Consider the following 14,090-nt stretch of genomic DNA (forward strand, 5'->3'; position numbering starts at 1 on the left):
GTCTTCTATCATTATACATAAAAGCATGGTTCTTTTTAGTACTACTTGCCATAGGGGCCTTCCCTTTCTCCTTGGCGGAGATGGGAGCCTTATGGCTTGTTAAGTTCTTGGCTTCCCTCTTGAAGCCAAGCCCATCCTTAATTGAGGGGTGTCTACCAATCGTGTAGGCATCCCTAGCAAATTTTAGTTTATCAAAATCACTTTTGCTAGCCTTAAGTTGAGCATTAAGACTAGCCATTTCATCATTTAACTTTGCAATAGAAGCTATGTGTTCACTACAAGCATCAATATCAAAATCTTTACATCTATTGCAAATAACAACATTTTCTACACAAGTTGTTGATTTACTAGCTATTTCTAACTTAGCATTCAAATCATCATTAATGCTTCTTAAGCTAGAAATTGTCTCATGGCAAGAAGATAATTCACAAGAAAGCATTTCATTTCTCTTAACTTCTAAGGCATGAGATTTTTGTGCTTCTACAAATTTGTCATGTTCTTCATACAACAAGTCCTCTTGTTTTTCTAAAAGCCTATTCTTATCATTCAAGGCATCAATCAATTCATTAATTTTATCTACCTTGGTTCTATCTAGGCCCTTAAATAAACATGAATAATCTATTTCATCCTCATCACTAGATTCGTCCTCACTTGAAGAAGCATAAGTAGAGTTTCGAGTACATACCTTCTTCTCCCTTGCCATAAGGCATGTGTGACGCTCGTTGGGGAAGAGGGATGACTTGTTGAAGGCGGTGGCGGCGAGTCCTTCATTGTCGGAGTCGGACGAGGAGCAATCCGAATCCCACTCCTTGCCAAGATGTGCCTCGCCCTTTGCCTTCTTATAGTTCTTCTTCTTCTCCCTCTTGTTCCCTTGATCCTGATCACTATCATTGTCGGGACAGTTAGCATAAAATGACCAAGCTTACCACATTTGAAGCATGAGCGCTTCCCCTTTGTCTTGGTCTTGCTTGGCTGCCCCTTGCAACCCTTTAGCGCCGTCTTGAATCTTTTGATGATGAGGGCCATCTCTTCATCATTAAGTCCGGCCGCCTCAATTTGTGCCACCTTGCTAGGTAGCGCCTCCTTGCTTCTTGTTGCCTTGAGAGCAAGGGGTTGAGGCTCGTTGATTGGACCATTCAATGCGTCGTCCACGTATCTTGCCTCCTTGATCATCATTCGCCCGCTTACGAATTTTCCAAGGACTTCTTCGGGCGACATTTTGGTGTACCTGGGATTCTCATGAATATTATTCACCAAATGAGGATCAAGAACGGTAAAGGACCTTAGCATCAATCGAACGACGTCGTGGTCCGTCCATCGCGTGCTTCCGTAGCTCCTTATTTTGTTGATAAGGGTCTTGAGCCGGTTGTATGTTTGGGTTGGCTCCTCGCCCCTTATCATCGCGAATCGTCCAAGCTCTCCCTCCACCAACTCCATCTTGGTGAGCAAGGTGACATCGTTCCCCTCATGAGAAATCTTGAGGGTGTCCCAGATCTGCTTGGCATTGTCCAAGCCGCTCACTTTATGGTATTCGTCCCTGCACAAGGATGCTAACAACACAGTAGTGGCTTGTGCATTTCTATGAATCTGTTCATTAATAAAAATAGGACTATCCGAGCTATCAAACTTCATTCCATTCTCAACAATCTCCCATATGCTTGGATGAAGAGAGAATAGGTGACTACGCATTTTGTGGCTCCAAAATCCGTAGTCTTCCCCATCAAAGTGTGGAGGCTTGCCGAGAGGAATGGAGAGCAAATGTGAATTTGAACTTTGAGGAATACGCGAATAATCGAAAGAAAAGTTTGAGTTAACCGTCTTTCGTTTGTCGTAGTCATTGTCGTCGTTGTCCTTATGAGAAGAAGTGGATTCATCACTGCCGTCGTAGTAGACGATCTCCTTGATGCGTCTCGACTTCTTCTTCCTTCCATCTTTGTGTCTATGGCCCGAGCCCGAGTCGGTAGGCTTATCATCCTTAGGCTCGTTGACGAAGGACTCCTTCTCTTTGTCGTTGATCACGATTCCCTTCCCCTTAGGATCCATCTCTTCGGGCGATTAGTCCCTTTGTGAAGAGAACGGCTCTGATACCAATTGAGAGCACCTAGAGGGGGGGTGAATAGGTGATCCTGTAAAACTTGAAAACTTAAGCCACAAAAACTTGGTTAAGCGTTAGCACAGTAAATGCCAAGTGGCTAGAGAGGAGTCTCAACAAAACACAATAACCACAAGAAATCAATCACAGAGATGGCACGGTGGTTATCCCGTGGTTCGGCCAAGACCAACGCTTGCCTACTCCACGTTGTGGCGTCCCAACGGACGAGGGTTGCAATCAACCCCTCTCAAGCGGTCCAAAGACCCACTTGAATACCACGGTGTTTTGCTTGCTTTTCTCAATCCCGTTTGCGAGGAATCTCCACAACTTGGAGCCTCTCGCCCTTACACTTGAAGTTCACAAAGAAGCACAGAGCAAGGGAGGATTAGCAACGCACACAAGACACAAGAATCAGAGTGTCAACACGCACACAAGTCGCAACAAGAGCTCACAACACAACTCAATGAGTTCACAACTCCACTAGAGCTTTATATGCTATCACAATGAAACAAATGCGCGGAATCGAGGTCTTGGTGCTTAGGAATGTTGTAGGAATGCTTGGTGTCCTTCTCCATGCGCCTAGGGGTCCCTTTTATAGCCCCAAGGCAGCTAGGAGCCGTTGAGAGCATTCTAGGAAGGCTGATCTTGCCTTCTGTCGACTGGCGCACCGGACAGTCTGGTGCACACCGGACACTGTCCGGTGCCCGATTTCCTTCCAAAAATGGCGCAGTCGATCGTTGGCAGCCTGAGAGCCGTTGGCGCACCGGACATGTCCGGTGCACACCGGACAGTTCGGTGCCCCCTTCTAGCCGTTGGCTCGGCCACGTGTCCCGCGCAGATTGCGCGGCCGACCGTTGGCCCGGCCGACCGTTGGCTCACCGGACAGTCCGGTGCACACCGGACAGTCCGGTGAATTATAGCCGTACGTCGCCGGTGAATTCCCGAGAGCGGCCACTTCGCTCGAGCCAGCCTGGCGCACCGGACACTGTCCGGCGCACCACCGGACAGTCCGGTGTTCCCAGACTGAGCAGAATCTTGGCTGCTCGAGCCAAGACATTTTCAATTGAATTTTTCCTGTTTCCAGCACTTAGACACAATACATTAGTCCATAAAATAATGTACTAAGTCTGAGAAACATACCTTTATCCTTGATGTGTACTTTGTCCACCTTTTTACACTTAGGCACTTGTGTTGGGCACTAAATCACCAAAATACTTAGAAATGGCCCAAGGGCACATTTCCCTTTCATGTCCGTCGCGCCAGCCACGTCACCCAACCGTTAGGGTTTTGACGGTTTCGATCATTGGAGCTCTGACAGCTTGGGCCACCGGACAGGCCGGTGCCGCACCGGACAGTCCAGTGCCGCACCGGACAGGCACTGTTCATTGTCCGGTGTGCCTTCTGGCGCCTGCTCTGACTCTGCGCGAACTGTCCGCGCACTGTTCAGTTGTCAGTCGACCGTTGCGCTGGCGGCCGTTGCTCCGCTGTCACACCGGACAGTCTGGTGACCCACCGGACAGTCCGGTGAATTATAGCGGAGGGCGGCTTTAGAAACCCGAAGGTGAAGAGTTTGAAGTCGATCCACCTTGGTGCACCGGACACTGTCTGGTGGCACACCGGACAGTCCGGTGCGCTAGACCAGGGTTCACTTCGGTTTCTTTTGCTCTTTTATTTTGAACCCTAACTTAGATTTTTTATTGGTTTGTGTTGAACCTTTGGCACGTGTAGAATATGTAATATAGAGCAAACTAGTTAGTCCAATATTTGTGTTGGGCAATTCAACCACCAAAACATTTATAGGAAATGGTTTGATCCTATTTCCCTTTCAGTATGCGTCAACTTAGAGATTTGCTTGCATCAGGGGAAGTATCTTTTGATTAACCTAATACTAGCATCACATTGTACTCTTTTCCTATATGAGTTTTACTATCATGTTTTCTCATGTTAGGTTTTTAATGAGGCAATGTCAACATAAGCATATGTCGGTCTCTTGATTTTTCCCGCTAGGGTTTTTCGATAGAGACACCAAAGACATATCATATACTGTTGATTTTCTCCAAAATTTTTCCACTGGGTTTTTCTGGAGTATTACACGGTATATTATTGCAAACCACCTTTTTACTTACAGGTTTTAAGAAGGATATACATAATGGACAGCTGTTTAAGAGGGAATATTATGAATGATAAGCAGTTGCTTATCGCTTCCAGCCATGGGCTCCAAAGAACGTGTCCTTTGCACATTCTCTTCATGTTGACGGATGTGACCCCACGAAAGAAACAGACGGCTCATGGTCTGCATGGCTCCAAGGGACGTGCCCCTACCACGTTTGCACGGACGCTTCTCTCTTCCGTTGTTCAAGGAGATGTATAAATACATATGTATTGAGCAATAAAGACACAGTTCTCATTTTTCATTCTCGCACAACAGTTTCTACTTTCACAGACAGCGCCAAATCAAGGGTCCATTTTTTGAAATGAAACTGCAAAGGGTATAGTTGTGCAAAAAAAAACCAAAAAAGCTAAAATGCAAAAAAGATGCAAAAAAGTGCCCAAAGTCCCATGGACATCAACCGTGACTTCCCCATTCCTCCACTCTGTTCTTGCTCATTTTATCCCTAAACTCTATCCGAGATACTTGTGTGCATTACAAAAGCCCCTGCCGGTTCTTCTACCTATAGGCGCCGTGGAATAGTTGCTGGTCAGTCGCCAGCCAACCGACGTCACCTTCGCCTCGTCTTCGATTTCCATACTGTACCTGCCACTGCTCTCCACCTACAGAAAGCGAAATGCCTTGCTACGGTACGGTGTGTCCTCTTCATGCGCTTCCTTAATGCCTTGGACCGACCACCATTGGCAGACTTCCGCTTCTTACTCTCGCCGCCTCCTCTTCCTCTGCGTTCTTCCCCACAACCTGTGTGAAACAAAGGCGCGTGAATTGTGTCAAGCAAGTGGAGTGAAAGAAAAAAAGTATACGTGTTTCAGTAGTAAAAAAAGTCTCTGTATAAAAAATGTTGTATCTGTTAACCGTATTAAACTTAAAAGAGGAAAAACAAAATACACGCATGGCAAGCATATCTTGGTGCATGGCAAATCGATTGTTTTACACATGGGGCTTTCTTCCTATTCTGTGTGTTTAGAACATCCACGGCGCAAGGTATCAAGAGTGAGCAACAGCCACAGGGTATAAACATATAGTGTGTTTCGCTCAAGAATACAGAGTGAGTAGCTGCATTACAAAAAAAAACACACACACAGGGATATTTCCATGCTCCTGGTCTATGCACGAATGACTCGCCTAGAGCCGTTTGCACTTGCCCTTACTAGTGTCTCTGTTGTCGTCTCTCAACTCGTTGGATATGGGCTCTACTCTTTCGTTCTCTGAGTTTGAGGCGCCCATCCCCGTAGATGGTGCTCCACAGCAACCCCCGATTTCATCTACTATAAAAAAGCAAGATAAGAAAAGTAAGTCTACTATAACACAACTACTCTCTACAAAGTAACATTCAAATCTAGCACTGTGCACACTTTGTATTAGAACTATCAATTGATTCCCGTTAACATAGGAATGAGGTCATCCTTACCTTGCAAGGAGAGACTCCTGCGACAGAAGTTGTCTCTGCGATCATGTGGAAGTTGGAGTACGTGGCAATTGTTCTCATTGATCTGAGGAGAGACTCCCTGTGTAACTGCATGATCAACTTCTAAGAAGTCACAGTTGTCTTTGTGCTTATGTGAAAGTTGAAGTGAGTGGCAATTGTTCTCATTCCGAGGAGAGCCTCCCTGTGTAACTGCATGATCAACTTCAACTTCTACAGATCCACATGTCATTGGTTTCGCTTCCTTCTTGTTCAGTGACCCCCCTGGGCTGACATCTTTCATCTTACCTGATGGCTCCCAACACCCATCGGCATGGCCATTCTTGTCGCCTGATCCAATCAGACAGCTAGGCCCTTGTGTTCCCGTTGACGTTTCACCCATCCTGCAGCCTTCTTCCAGTTTGTCTGATGCATCCGACAAGGTATTGACATTTCCATTCCTTTGTAACTGTTCAGATAAGTCCAGCAAAGTAGATCCATTTCTTTGCTCAAGAGAAGTTGTCGCCTCTTCTTTGTTATTGCGAGCAATTTTGCCTTGCCCATGAGAAGATGCCGCCTCCTCTTCTTTGTTGGCAGACCCAGTGCTAGATGCATGAGTGGGGTCTGAGGAATGGATAAATTGAGGCAAGTCTTTTCTCCACAAATGTGGACCCGGTGACTCAACAAGACAACTCTCATTGTTGTACCGGGCCTGCCCTTCTTTGTTGAAGGGAGCAGTTTCGCCTTGTTCTTCCAAGCTTACAGAACCAGCCAGTGGACACTTGTCTTCTTTCTCGAGTAAGGTAGAGAACCACGGGGATGAACCTTGCTTCACATAGAAAAGAAGATATGCTGCGCTGTCCAAAGCGCTAGCCACAGAACATTTGCAGACCTGCACAGCTGAAAGGTCACAACCATGCAAGTATGCAACTGAACGGCAGCTTAGAGAACAAAATAATATTTTATTGACAGCAGGTAAATTCTCTTGCCTTGTCATCATTAAATTTGTACCAATCAGCTTCAGATGACCGGATATAACAAACATAGTGACCGCTGCCATATGCACCGAGGTGTTCTACAACTCCATACAAATCGTACTTCTGCAGTGTCTGCAACATAGCCGGACGTGAGCCAAATAATGGTTGGTGGTAAAATAAATTTATAAGAAACTGCAGCTCACATCATCCGAAGAACTCATAAAGGAGTTTATATCCAGCTCTATTGGGAACTTAACCTTGTCCCGAATCTTAGACTCAAAATTAGTGAATCGCTTGAGATGAATTACAAGCACTTCAGGTGCCTGCTCTATCTTGAAGTGCTTCTCCAGGTTAACACGAGATTTGCATCCATCACACATAAAGTCTTTGATTAACTCAGTATTTGTAAAGGATTGTAAAGCATCCATTAGAGTCTCCACCATGTTCAAATCCAAGCTTAGATCGAGAAAAGGTTCAGATTTATCTGAATAATGATTGCACTCTGGGCATCGCAGCTAAGTAAAAATAGGAAAAAGTATATAAATATATAAGCACTCAATAACAAAGCATTTGAGATTGTCAGGATCAACAGAACACACCTGGCTTTTCAGGCACCCACTGAATATTTCTTTTACGACACTACCTTCTTCAGTAGAAGAAGATTCTTCAGAGGAAGAGGATTCTTCAGAGAACCTGGGAGCAATGGAGTCCTCATCCAATTTATCAAGCAAACAGCGGAGGAACTCCTGCGCATCTTGTTGTACTCCACTCCTAAAATTTGATGAAATTGCTGCCAATCACACATGAAGAAATATATTCAGTTCAAACTATCACCATCCCATTGAAGTACAGTTGAAACGTGTTTCAGGTAGTCCAAAAAATCTCAAATTTCCACGAGACTAAACAACTACAAGGGAGAACACTTATTGTAAAGGGGGGTGCAGCTTCATTGGATAACTTAGGACAGAAAGGATAGATTATGTAGCTAGCAAATCCGATATAAAACTTAACCACCAAACAAATGTTATATGCTACATTACCATATAGTAGAGTTCATGTGGACAATACCAATTTTGCTGCACGTAACAGCACAACTAAAAAAATGGAACACATACTACAGGCATAGCAACCAGCCGTGCAAGGCAGAGGCAGAGAAATAAGCATGAGTGAAGCGACTAGAAAGGTTGGTTGGGAAAACGTACATTTCAGGTGATTAACGAAAATCTCAGGGTAGAAAGAACTACCAGAGAGCCTCATACATTCATCGACATGATGTTTTAGGGAGCAATAACAACAGAATCCAATAGAAACACCTACAGAATCCCAAATTAAATCACATAACATGTAAGAATGGAGACAAGATGCTCAGCAATTTCATGATGACTGCACTAGAAACCTTACGAGGACATGGATCTGGATGATCAGCTTTCCGAAGCTTCAATAGAAGAGGAACAGTGTGAACCATACATTGGAGTACACAATTAAGAAAACATGTCCACAAATGAGGATTGGATAACCCAGCAGCCTGTGCAAGCAACACAATTCAGTTCATAACTTACTTGATTTCAAGTGGAATAGAACTGAAGTAGCCATAAAACAGCAGAAGTCTAGCTTACCACAGTGTACCTTTCCTTCTCACAGTCTGGTTCTGGAGAGGGCCAAGACCAACAACTCCCCTAAGACAGAACAAAATGGAAGATGTCAACAACAGATATTGAAAATGGAAAGAAACTACTGGGATAACAAAGGATCAAAAATAAATAACGAAATTTGCAATGCTCAGTATCAAGACAGAAAAAAAGTGTAAAGCATGAAAGTGCAACACAAGCCCAGCTTACTGAATTGTATCTTTCCATTCTCTGGTCAGGCTCAGGAGAGGGCCAAGGACTCCAATAATCATCAGTATGAAGGGAAGTCTGGCAGAACCACAAAAGGAAGAAAAGAAGTGTAAATCAAACAATCCAAATGGAAAAGAATGACTAAAATAACAAAATACCAAAAACATATACAATGAAATTTGCAGTGTCTAATCTGAAAGAGGAAGACTGCAAATATACATGAAGAAGGTTTAAATGACAAATCAGAAGTACAATGTATTCTGAGATGCTTAAAGAATGACTTGTACAGAATAGTTAAAATAGTAGATGGCTTAAAAACTTACCTTGGGATTCCATGGGTTTTGAAAGCCACACATATATGGATAGTCATCATTCCAGTGGTTTCTTCTCTCTCTTCTACACATAAATCGATATGGATCGTACTTGTACGGACGATATATTGGAATGTTGTAATGATGTTCACCATCAATATGATCACTTTGGTTAGTAGAGTTACTAGGGGAATCATCTGAAAGATCACCATCGTCCTGTAAACAAATGGAACAGAATATAACACCATATAAGTGATATTTGTTTGTACATCCAAATGTGTACATGTAACTCTCCTAGAAAAGTGAAGAACGAGTATGCAATACGGAGCAAATCTGATCACTGCAATTTGCAAGAAAAAATATCCCTTACTTTAGTGGATGGTACTTCCATATGTAAACAAGAATGATGAGGCTGATGCAACTCCCTTTTTGTAAAGTAACTAGTCGGTTGCCCGTGGATTGCGACGGCTCACAACAATACCCACGTAAACTATCCACCAAAAAGATAATTTTTTATTGATTGTCTCTGCTCCCTGCATAATTTTTTTTATTTGACTAACCGAGTCGACATCGTGGTAAGGGAAAGATCATGTAAACAGCCGATGCCGAACCATCGAACGGGTACCATAGACAGCAAATCAGGGACCCCCATCCTTCGCCTCCCCCACTTCCAAGGTTTCATAAAGCAGGAAGGGAAGGGAAGAGGCAGTCATACTTGTTCGTTGCCGGAGCTTTTTTTTGGTTTTTTCATCTTTTCTTTTCATCAAAGAGTTGAACAATGAAGATAGATGGCAAGTGCCTGATCGATTTGATGAGGTCGTGTAGGAACAAGGTTCAAATCGTTCGTTCGTTAGGATGCCTCAGCTGCATAGATCACTGCACTTCCACTTGACACCTATTTAAGCGGCTCGTCTCGTCGCTACCTTATCCTATTTCCATACTTCTGTCGCTTCATCCTCGTATGGGTGGAGAACCCGTCGCAGTATCGGCTGTGCTACCGGAGGCTCAAGGGACGTCGGAGGAGAGAGCACTCATCTTGGGGTGGGCTTACTACTTATATGCTTTCAGCAGTTATCCTCTCCACACTTGGCTACCCAGCGTTTACCGTAGGCACGATAATTGGTACACCAGAGGTGCGTCCTTCCCGTATAGGTAGTATACCGCTAGATACATATAGGGAGAGAGCACGTAAGCGAAGAAAGAACCCAGCCGGAGCAGCTCCAAACTGAGAGGCACCCGCATCAGGCGTCAGTCCGAGAAGGGCGAGAGAATGCGAGTGCCTACCCAGCCCTGGACCCGCCGAGGCGACACAACAACACCACCAACTCTGTAGCATATGTCGACTGCTGCCGCGCTACGGGCCTTGTTTGTCCAATATCTCAGATCTGGACTCCTCATCGCCAAGATAACCTAAGTGTGACAGGCGCCACCGTGTCCTCCTCGACAGCACGCACGAAGAAAGGCCAGGAGCAAGACCGACTCGCCTGTACCCGCGTCGACGAGCGTCGGTCGGCTCGCGGCTGCAACCGTGGGCGGGGGCAACAAGTTGGGGAGGAAGAACAGGGCGAAGGCCGAGAAGACGAATGGGACGTCCAAGGACAGTGAAAACAATGGTGCGTGCATGCTGTGAAACATCCTCGTGGACATGCAATTAGGGATGGCAATGGGTACGGGTATGGGTAAATAACTGTGGATAATTATCCATTGGATATGGATATGGTGGAATTTGGTATCCACAGGTACGGTTATGGATATAATAAGGTATCCGTGGATATTTTTTTTTGCGGGTATGGACATCCAGTATCCATACTCGTTACCCAATGGATATCTGAAATGTGGGCCATCTGGATTTAATATATTATCCTTAATTCTCATTTTTCATTTTTTATCCACGACATGTTGAAATTATCATTTGATGCTGCTGGAATGATAATTGTTTTTGAAATGTGATAAAATTGTTGTTGATGTTGAATGCTAAAATTGTAGTGGGCGGGCGGGTAACGGGTATCCGCTAGATAACAGATACCCGATGGGTACGGATATGGGTAGAGATCCATACCCACGAACGTTTATGGGTACAGATATGGGTTGAGTTTTGTCTCGCGGCTATGGATTCGTGAACTATATATCCGCGTACTACCCACCCGATTGTCATCCCTATGTGCAATAGCCATTGCGTGGGTCGGTGTTGGGGCTGGTGTCAGATGAATACGGGGAGGAGGCGTCGCTTCCACGCCCTCTGCCGAGAATGGGTGGAGGAGGCGAAGGCATGAGGGGAGAAAGAAAAGAAGCAGGATGGCGAACGAGGTGGCGGCAACTGAGCCGAGGACCATCATTATCGTGCGAAGGTATAGATGGTCAAATGGGTCGTGTCTGGCGGGCGGCCTGGGGCACGACCCATTTAATAGTGCCTAGGCCAGCCCGGCACGAGCGTCGTGTCGTGCTTGGGCCATAGCCTCAGCCCGTAGTGCTGACCCGGTCTGGCACGATTATATTTTTTTATTTTACAAAAAATCGTATATACATATGTACAATTTATATTCAATATTAAAAACACCTAAGCATGATGTTCTACTGTTTAGACGGCTTCACTTAGTGTCTCCCGCCTTTCTTCCAACAGGGGGTGGGTTCAAACCCCACCTCCTACACCACTTTTTTAACATTTTACGCTAGACTGGCTAACGGACCGGACGTGAAGGTTGTCTGCACGGAAGGGTGCAGCGGGTTAATTTGAGATAGATGTGAGGGGTTATTTGTAAAAATACGATACAGGACGACCGTTGAAACTGCTGCTTTAATATAGTAGAGATTAGTCATTTTGACATTTTGGATAGCTAACAGCCTAACAATAGGAATCACATGCTCTAGTTTTTTTATGACTACACGGGAGCAAATAACAGGGTCAACATGATGAGTACAATTGGTAAGAAAGTTAAAAAAATTAACAAAATCCTGAGTTGGTAGATTAAAATAGCATCGGTAACACCAAATAACGCAGTTTAAAACCAAAACCATAAATAACTATATTGTGGGAGGCATAGAAATGTTGGGGGTGCCAGGCCCCCCCTTCCCTCCGCCACTGCAGGGTTGTGGCCAATGCAATGCTCATTTGCTGCCACGAAGATGTTTAGGAAGCACAAATAGAATACTGAACTGAAAATACCAAGGTATCTTCCTTCATTTCTAGCCCAGGCCAACGGAGGACCAGAATAAAGGAGTAAATATGGGTCGATTGGAAAAAGACACTGTCATATTTTGAGAAACATCTAATGCTGAAATACTTGTTACCTTAGGTTTTTGCTGTTCTCCTGAAGGACATGGTGGTGGACGTGGTATTTGTTTCTCACTTTCCTTGTTATCAGATACAGCCTACGTAATGGGTCAAAGAAAACCAAAAAAAAGACACGGAGTAAAAATGGTTATCAAATTCACATGTGTCAGAAGTAGATGGTTACAGTTCTGTTAGAAGGCATGATATATGATAATTTGTTCTACCATGACTGGATGCTCCTCTTCTAGTAAATGTCCCAAAGCCTGAACGGTCACCTCAGGCAGCTTCTGAAAGTAAATAATAAAAATGGTGAAAAAATCAGAACCTGGGGAACAAGAACTTGTATATACCAAGAAATAAGCTTGAGAAACTTTAGTGTATGATAGGATTCACTATCACTAGAGGGAAGCACCAACTAACAAAGGTCATGGTAAGTTTCATTTTCCTTGATATCACTGACCTATTGAGAAACTAAATAATCAAGTAATATACTACTGAAATAGGCATAGAATCCAAAATTTCCAATTCATGGCCCACCAAAAAAGCATTTCCTCATATATATGCTCATCATCCATAGCACAATCAATTTTACAGATCAAAAGAAAGGTCGATGGATCATAAAATAAAATCATCATATTGACTATATCATCAACTAGGGATTCCTCACCATATAGATATACTCCCTCCATCCTGAAAAGAATGCAATTCTAGCATAATACTGAGCAATTTTGAGTTTGACCAAGTTTATATAAAAATGCATCAAAATTTATGATATGTTGTTAGATTTGACATGGAATAAATTTTCGTAGCATAACTATATTGTGCCGTAAATATTGATACTCTTTTCTACAGAGACAGATTTAGTCAACCTTTAAATGAATTGACTAAGGATAGAGATAGAAGTAGAATTGCATCCTTTTTAGGACGGAGGTAGCTAGTATAGTAACTTTTAAGAATATAAAGCTTTCATAGTGACATTGGACTTCGAGAGCATATAACCATATAAATTGCAGCAAGAGCAGTTGAAACTGGACTCGCTTGACACACTTGGAATAATTGCAGCAAGGCGACACGAAACTCTTCCAATTTCAAAAACTAACCAGGTTCGTCTCCTTGCCAGTGATGAACCCCAGAGAGAAAGGTTGCGGGGCAGTTAAGAGAACCGAACCCGCAACGGTGAAGCTAGGCGCTCGCAAAACACACATCGAAAGAGCCCAAAACCCCAGCGATCGCACAAGAGAAATTTGAACATAAGCATTTGATCGGAGGGCTCCTCACGGATTCAGAGGAGAAAGGTTGAGGAATCGCCACCATTTGCTCCGGCGGTGGAGGAAGCAGAACGACCAACATAGCCGCGACGGCGGCCTCCGTGTCGTCATCGGAAACGGGCGGCAGAGTGGCGACGGTCTCTGCCGCCACCGGCGGAGGCACTGCGGCGTCCGGCATAACCAGCGGCGGCGGGACCGTCATGTACGCGGCGCCGACGGTCTCGGCGGCATCCTCGTCTGCCATCGACCGACTAATGAGGGGTTTTGAGGACAGGGCGGGGCGCGAGGGTTTAGACGAGGGGAAGAAGATTGCTGTGGTGGATCATGCAATCCAGCTACAAGTGCAGCGCGACGCGACGCGACGCGACGCGCACTGGAGTCTGGAGCGGCGGCGGAGGAGGAGAGCGAGAAGTCGAGGCGGCGGCGGAGGGCGTCCTCGCTTATACACGCTGGACGCGATGTGGCATGGCGCATGACTTATGAACCTCAGGCCTCAGCCCGGACGCGGCAGCCGGGATGCTGGATGGGTTGGGTCGGTTCTCCTTCCTTCGCAAATCGGTCAGGGGCGCGTCTCGGCGGCCCGCCTCGCCGTACCGCTGGTGCATGCAAAGGGTTCACGTTCACATGCCGTCAGAACAGCACGATCCACACGCAGTGACGCAGCCTACATCGCCGGCCTGTCTGTCCCTGTCCAGCAGATCGTAGATCGTCTATACGAGTGTCTAAAACAATATTTTTTAAGACATCACTATTTACGA

The 14,090-nt window shown here is 45.0% G+C and overlaps 1 protein-coding gene across 3 annotated transcripts; it reads right to left on the minus strand.

Moving 5' to 3' along the window:
* Positions 1-4,543: 4,543 nt before the first annotated feature.
* On the minus strand, positions 4,544-13,832 carry LOC103638897 (ubiquitin carboxyl-terminal hydrolase 25). 3 transcript variants are annotated; one of them, XM_008661681.3, is made up of 13 exons: positions 13,343-13,832; positions 12,289-12,351; positions 12,082-12,162; positions 8,806-9,009; positions 8,483-8,560; positions 8,261-8,320; positions 8,046-8,169; positions 7,847-7,957; positions 7,244-7,434; positions 6,848-7,159; positions 6,657-6,776; positions 5,674-6,559; positions 4,544-5,003 (listed from the first exon to the last, which is right to left on the minus strand). In XM_008661681.3, the coding sequence occupies exons 1-13, from the start codon at positions 13,574-13,576 to the stop codon at positions 4,813-4,815; spliced, it is 2,655 nt and encodes an 884-aa protein (XP_008659903.1). In that variant the 5' UTR covers positions 13,577-13,832; the 3' UTR covers positions 4,544-4,812. The 3 variants fall into 3 exon arrangements, with proteins under 3 accessions (XP_008659903.1, XP_020400040.1, XP_020400041.1); XM_020544451.2 differs by lacking the exon at positions 4,544-5,003 and adding an exon at positions 5,095-5,530; XM_020544452.2 differs by lacking the exon at positions 4,544-5,003 and adding an exon at positions 5,113-5,527.
* Positions 13,833-14,090: the final 258 nt, after the last annotated feature.

Source organism: Zea mays, chromosome 9 (genome assembly GCF_902167145.1).
Source record: "Zea mays cultivar B73 chromosome 9, Zm-B73-REFERENCE-NAM-5.0, whole genome shotgun sequence".
Classification (NCBI taxonomy): Eukaryota; Viridiplantae; Streptophyta; class Magnoliopsida; order Poales; family Poaceae; genus Zea; species Zea mays.

Excerpts from the sequence above, each read along its gene's own strand:
- LOC103638897 (XM_008661681.3), bottom strand. The coding sequence starts at position 13,576 with ATGGCAGACGAGGATGCCGCCGAGACCGTCGGCGCCGCGTACATGACG. Across the intron at positions 7,958-8,045 it reads TCATCCAGATCCATGTCCTC|GTGTTTCTATTGGATTCTGT; the intron begins GTAAGGTTTCTA and ends GGGATTCTGTAG. Across the intron at positions 7,160-7,243 it reads GTGGGTGCCTGAAAAGCCAG|CTGCGATGCCCAGAGTGCAA; the intron begins GTGTGTTCTGTT and ends ATTTTTACTTAG.